Source organism: Dermacentor andersoni, chromosome 2 (genome assembly GCF_023375885.2).
Source record: "Dermacentor andersoni chromosome 2, qqDerAnde1_hic_scaffold, whole genome shotgun sequence".
Classification (NCBI taxonomy): Eukaryota; Metazoa; Arthropoda; class Arachnida; order Ixodida; family Ixodidae; genus Dermacentor; species Dermacentor andersoni.
Window position 1 is genome coordinate 21,862,987 of NC_092815.1, and position 7,059 is coordinate 21,870,045.

Consider the following 7,059-nt stretch of genomic DNA (forward strand, 5'->3'; position numbering starts at 1 on the left):
TTTGTAATTGTCAAACTACAAAAAATGATATACCTGGCTTTGTGGGATGAAGGTTGAGTCAAGATGAGGCAAACTAAAAGCCTGTTGCAGCAACCATTTCTAGTGTGTGCAACACACCGTGGGGTGAATGATGACAGTGGCATATTGAGGAGAGCAGTTCTTCCATAGTTCTTTATTGTGCCAACTTCATGGTCATTCCTGTCTTCTAGAATGGTGGGTTTGTGGTTAGGATTTAAGACAGAAACACATCGCACCCTCGAGAACAGGGCTAATGTGACGATTCTATACCAGTGCTATTTGTTTTCACAGTCGGTTGTCTAAATGGCACTTATCAGCCTGCCATGAATGGTAAATAATAACGAAATATACTTGAGCAAGAGGAATCCTTACATTATACTGGCCTGAAAACCATACTGAAACACATCTTAAAGTCTGAACTGCTTCTTGCTGATCTGGTACCACTCTAGTGGAAAAAAAAGAATAACGAGAAAAGAAGCTGTACTATGGTAAAGTTTTGACTTGGGCTAGCTGGTACACATGGTTTAGTGTTACTCACCATAAAGGAACTCCAAGTACAAATTTATAGAATGCCATTTATTTAGGATGTAATTCTCTCTCTCTCTCTCCCCCCCCCCCCCAAACATTTTACCTATCACTAATGTTCTTGTATATTTGTTATAACCATTAACATGACAAGATAAGTGCTTTGTTCAGACTGTCATGCGCCAGTGTAGTTAAGGAACGTTGGCAGGCTAGTTGGTTTGAATCCATGATAGAATGCGTAAGCAACGAGACTGACCGATGACACATAAAAAGCAGATACACAGACACAGCTCTGTCTCTGTGTATGTGTTTCTTTCGACGTCCTCGTTCAGTCGCGCTTACACATTCCACCAGTGACAATTAAGTGCAGCCTTGTTAGCACACCCCCCCCCCCCCCCTTTTTTTTTTCTCTTTTTGATGACTCAATGCTGAGATGAAGTATGTGCATGTGGGCAGTGCTGTTAGCAAGCCAGCAGGGAGCGTTCCATGACAGTTCCATTACAACATATATAAATTTCTTTGCAGGTGTATGCAGTTTATTCAGGTTCTGCTTTGCTTTTTGATTGTTCTTTCTTTCTTTCTTTCTTTCTTTCTTTCTTTCTTTCTTTCTTTCTTTAAGTATAGTACAGTACACCAACCTTTTTATTACCGTCTCATATCAGCACCCAAATGAAAAACAGCACCTCTGCTCAGCATACAGTCTCAATAAAAATGTGGCTTGTCCATTTTATTTTATTACAGTCAAACCTCACTATATTGAAGTTGCATCTGACATAAAGAAGCTTCCATTACATTCAATATTTTTGTTAAAGGCATATATTTTTTACACACTGATGTTGGCAACAGAACATGCTACAGAAAGTAAAGAAAGAGAAGAAAAAAATGCACTAGGCAGGGCATCGTCCACTGGCACCACCACCAAGCAAACATTGCACTCCTAGTTTTACCATTTATATTAGGTTTTCAAAAATTTGTTCAGGTGTATATTTCTTGAAAGACATCACACTTGTCTGCATGTGTTTGTAAGGTGTCAGGAAAAGGTGTTTTAGGGCCCCTCTATAGAATTTATCAAGACAGAGCATTCATCATTGGTTTTTATCGACTTGGGTAGGTAGTGACTCTCTTTGGGTGCTGTGCTCATGGTGTTCTGATAATGCTGAAACTAAGCATTTTTGAAATGGCTTTCGCAAAACTTATCTGTTTAGACAAATAAACAGGATCCATTAAGTAGACAACACAAGTAGGATGAGATAAAAATAACTCTCTTAAGACACATTTTTCCTTTTCTAATTTTGAAATAAGAACATTGTCATTGTGATGGACTTTTCAGGTCTTTAGCATTTCTAATACCATGGTAGAACTGAGGGGAAAAAATGACTTTGTTGTTTAAGTAACAAGTTAATTGCCATGATGTGCCCTTACTGTTTGTGCGTCGTGTTTTGCTGTGTAACTGACAAGAATACTGTGATGCTAATCCTGAATTTAAAGCAAGTCGTATGTCAGAAAACATATTGTTCTGGACCTGAAAGAATTCCGAACTGGCTGGATAGATTTAAATTTCTGCTTGTGCTTTCAGAACAACCTTTTGTTTTCAGTCCTGTCCACCCAGTCTTCTCCTGTGTCATAGGCTCATAACATCATAGCTTGTGCCAGTGGCTGTAAGAATCCTGATTTACAGCAAAAAAAGAAAGAGACAAGGAAAAAAGCAGGGATGACACCATTGCTCTCTTTCTACTCAAGGTTTATTCTGCTAGGCCCACACGTGGGTGGGAGTAAGTGCAGAACAAGAGGGTGAAAAAACCTGTCAACGGAAGTGCATGTGCTTGAGCATACTGAGAGATTTTATATCCTAAAAGGCTTGGAATAATTATGTTCTGTGCCACTTTAAAGCCTTTTAAAGTGAAGATTGGACTATGTTATAAAATGTGTGTTGCAAAATTGACCTTGTTGAAGTGACCTCTGGCCTTTGCCATTTGTGTCGATGACCTGGTTCATTGTGTGTGCTTCCACACTACCGGCTCTCAATATGTTTATAATGTGGAGATTGACATTGTGTAATCTTGACCCAGAGGCACACACAAAGGACATTGGTTAAGTGAATGTGCTGCTGATTTGGATATTATTCGGCACTGGCAGAAAGTATTGCATGTCACTAGAGAGTTGTTCCTTCTTCAACTCACAAATCAATGTAAATAAATTTTTTAAAGACAATGGATTTTGTGTGGATAACATTTTCTGACAGTGTTTTCTAGACAGTTTCAGTAAGCAAAATATATTATTATCGATTCATTTCAGAAAGCTTGTAGGAACAAAGTAAAGGAAGAAAAATGTTTTATGGTGCTGAATACTAGGAAAAAAACTGTAACATGATATGTTGGGCAGCAGCAAAGTGTAAACAAAAGCATGATGGACAAAAAGAAAAGAGCAATGATTTACACTGGATCTTGAATGTGAGGACAAAAGCATAATTGACAAAGAAACAGTGCGCTGTGGTTGCAGTGCATCAAAACATAATCATGGTTCAGCTGTGCTAATTTACTTCTTTAGTAAAGGACTGCAGAAGCAGTCTGGTGATACTAGCAGTAGAACCTGACCCATTCACATGGTATGATATGCCATGTGTCGCTTAGGATTCTCAATGTGCTGTCATACGCAATGCACCTGTTCAGAATTGCGTACTTTGCTGTCCTACCTAGAGCAGACCAGTAGAACTATGCTCAAACAGCATGACCGAAACAAGGTCATACAGGGAAACAAATATCGCACAACAAACACTGACTGCCAACTGAATTTTTATTTGAAGAACACCATTCCAAATCATGTTTGAGAAGATGAAGTTCCTAGGGAAAGGAAACACTAAGAAGGAAAGAGAAATAATAGAGGCATTTTATATTAGAAAGGTTGGAGATAGCTGTGTAAGTGTGTCCTCTGTTGCCTTATCAGAAAAAGAAATAGCCTTTTGCCTAATGGACTATAATTGTATCATGCAAATGTATCTCTGTATGCACGCCTATTCTGGGATTGATATATAAAGGCCGGCATTCTTCAAGTAAAAATTCATTTGGCAGTCAGCACTTGTTCTGTGGTATTTGTTTCTCTGTTTGTCGTTGCTTCAGTCATGCGCTTTGAGCATAGTTCTAACGGTGAACAAAGTAGCCTTCATCAGTATATTACTAGAGTAATAGGTGCACTTCACCTAATGACATCTATGTGCATTGGCCATTTGCTGTCACAAAAGACTGTTTTGTGCTATTCGTAGGTTTTTTATATTGTATATTTTATAATAAAATTATGCACAGTTCCATAATCGGGAGACTATTATGGAATGCTTATGTGATTCCTCATATCAAAGCAGTATTAATAGTTTAAAAAAATTGAGCCTTTCTCTGCATCAGCAAAATAGTGATCTACAGGCATAGCCAGGAAATATATATTTTTTTCTGTTGACTTTAGGCAGTTTTACTATGCTTACATATAGTGCTTGAATATGCAGTTAAATTATTTTAATATCTTAAACAGTTGTGCTCACTTTGTGACCTAGGTACAGCATGAGAATTCAGGGTTTGTGAATCAAAATGACCATGTACTTCTTGCTCTGTGATTTACTAGCAGCGAAAGAGACTTGGAAGTGGTGACTTGAATGAACTGCTCTAGGCATTTATGCAGGCATGCCAATTATGGGAACCTTCTTTTTATCACAGGACAGCATTTGATTTGTGGTGGTCTCTGCATCTTTAGCTTCCACACTGTGCATATTTTACAAGCACTGAACCTATCTTTTAACAAGTACTGCACATTTGAAAGTGGCTTGTTGGCTGCAGCCTTTGCGTCATGTTTTTGGTAGTGTTCTTTTTTTTCTCGTGTGTTCTCAGATTATGTCATCGTCATAAAGTGAGCACTGTAGCACATGGGACTGGAAGATATCCACTTTGTTCGCCTTGGCTAAAAAATTTAACATTTCATCATATTAGGGAGTGCTATCATCGGCATAACTATGTACTGCACCAAGCCTTCTCTCTGTCCCATTTCATTGCAGACGGTGAACAGTTGTTGGAAGCACAACGCCGTTGTCCTGTTTGTTTAATGGTGTTCGCCAGGCCAACTACCATGAAGAGGCACATGACTCTGCATTTTCCTCATGATGCACCAAAGTATCATTGCGACATCTGCCAGAAGAGTTTCTCAAGAAAGCACTATGCCAAAATCCACCGCCTCAATGTACATGGCCTGCTCAGTACTTAGTAATGTGATATCTTCCTATCAGGACAGCACTGTGTAGCTCTAGCTTGGACTCTGCTTCCGTGCTTTTGAATCAGCAGTTATGTAACTCAAGGTTGCAGCAACACCTTGCATTTGGTCATAGACCGCTGTCATGGATAGTACTGGCAAACTTGAACAAGGAAGGCTCTGTGAACTTGAGGGCTGCTGTTCATGTTATGGTATATGTTAATGACAAAAATTTCAAGGGTCTAGATATAAACTCATAATTTGAATACACCTTTCATTCATGTCTTTGATTAGACTTCGCAACATATTTGAAGACACTTCCATGCCATTGAAGAGACAAGATTTATTTTTGGGTTAAGTGTAATGACAACCTGTTGCTAGTTCTCAAGCGTGACAATTGAAAGCACTTCCAGTAGTTCTGATTCCTGCCTAATGATAGACAAAAAAGAAGAACCGTGTTAGTATGGAGCGTGAAAGTGAAATCTCTGTGCAATGCTGACCAAGTGTGGTGTGAATGAACATCTTTGATCTTCCTTTTATCTGCTGCTCTGCATTGGCGTAATGTCATATTCAAGCAGCATACATAACAGATCAGGTACAGATCATTTTTTCAAGCTGCAGACTTTAGACTAGTGCTTTTCAAAGATGCTGTCCAACATTCAGTCTTATTTAACTTGTCAACGTTTGTTTGGCTTTAGTCTTGTTTTTTTTTAGCTTGGTAAGAATTTTTGTGAGCTATTTTTGATGCTGCTGAATGCGTAACCTTATTGCTGTTGTAAGTTTGGAACGGTTATGTTGCCTTTTGTTACAATATGGTTCATTTGCCATATGTGCAGCGTTTTGTTTAAATACACAGCTAGCCAGCTTCTGTTACTTCCAGTATTCATTGTATTATGAGGTGCAACTGGGACTGAAACTTGAAGTGCCATGGGTGAACGCATATACCCTTCGTTTGTTTACAGGCACCTTAATTGTTTCTTGTATTTTAGGGAAAAGCTTGCTGAATAGCCCACATGTGTTTTATAACAGCAATAACTAGTAATACATTATGATAATAAGATGTAACCTTCGAATCTGCTTTCATTCAGTTTTAGCTGCTCAGGAGGACTTGCAGCCAAATTTCGGACTTGACCAAAGTGCGAAGTCCAACTTATTATCAGTGATCTTTCCTGTTTTTTGTTTAGACTGGATTGTGGGAAATGTGCACTTGGATAAACTTTCACAAATACCTCACCAGATGTCTAGCTTGCTTTCTTGCTAAACACTACTCGTTAGTGATGCTCCTCATTAAGTGGCCCAAGTGGACCTCTGGGCACTCTCAACGATGTTCACATACTAGAAATTGAGAAGTGCTACCTAAATCCTCGGCACTATTTGTTACTGTTGGGCCAGGAATGGAACACTAGAAAGCTTTTGTTTGCAATAAGTTTGTTCTACTAAAAGCTTGTGCACCATCCATATACAGCTGTCTAGTGTGACAGACCTGCAGGAGTCCTTTTGCTTTACTCAGTCATGCTGTCACTACTTGGTGTACCTTATTTCTAGGATGTTAGGTTATCAATATGTTGGCTGCTTTAGGGCACTGGTGGCCACATATTGTACAAAGCAAGTATGAGAGTTGGACAGTTTAAAAAGCAGTGTTAGCAAAATATATAAGTGAGAGATTGTGTTCGCTTTCCTTGAGATGCATTAGGTCTTTCTATTTTGGGAGGTGAATTCTGTGAAAGGAAATGCTGATCCTTGGCAGACAGATACACAGGTATGTCACTCATCTTTTGTGCCAACAACTTTGCAAATTCTTTTCAGACAACCTGGATGAAAGTGGTACGACATTTGACCTTGAAAGGAAGACTCCACGCTGCAGGCTGTGTCAGCGAACGTTCTACAACAGCAGCAGCCTGAGACGGCATATGCAGCGCCACTTGGCAAATAACCGCCAGCGATTTCCATGTGGTGTCTGCTCCAAAGAGTTTACAAGAAAGGACTATGTTCGTGAGCATCGCATGAATGTTCATGGCATGCCAACTTAGTGTTGGCCATTCTATAATGGCAGTGCCAGTGGTTGTTTACTGCATCTTGCACAGAAAATCTGCAGGCCAAAAAGTGCCGCAAGGGGGCAGGTTAGGAACATCTAACTCAAAATTCGCAAACAGCTATAAGGGGTGAAGACGGTAACATCTTCACCCGCTGTGGTTGCTCAGTGGCTATGGTGTTGGGCTGCTGATCACGAGGTCGCAGGATTGAATCCCGGCCAAGGCGGCCGCATTTCGATGAGGGGGAGAATGCGAA

General features: G+C 39.7%; 1 protein-coding gene across 1 annotated transcript; it reads left to right on the forward strand.

Annotated features, from left to right (window-relative positions):
- The first annotated feature begins 4,650 nt into the window (after positions 1–4,650).
- On the forward strand, positions 4,651–6,800 carry LOC129387851 (zinc finger protein sdz-12-like). The gene is made up of 2 exons (XM_072286115.1): positions 4,651–4,777; positions 6,577–6,800. Exons 1-2 carry the CDS (start codon positions 4,651–4,653, stop codon positions 6,798–6,800), a joined length of 351 nt encoding a protein of 116 aa, XP_072142216.1.
- Positions 6,801–7,059: the final 259 nt, after the last annotated feature.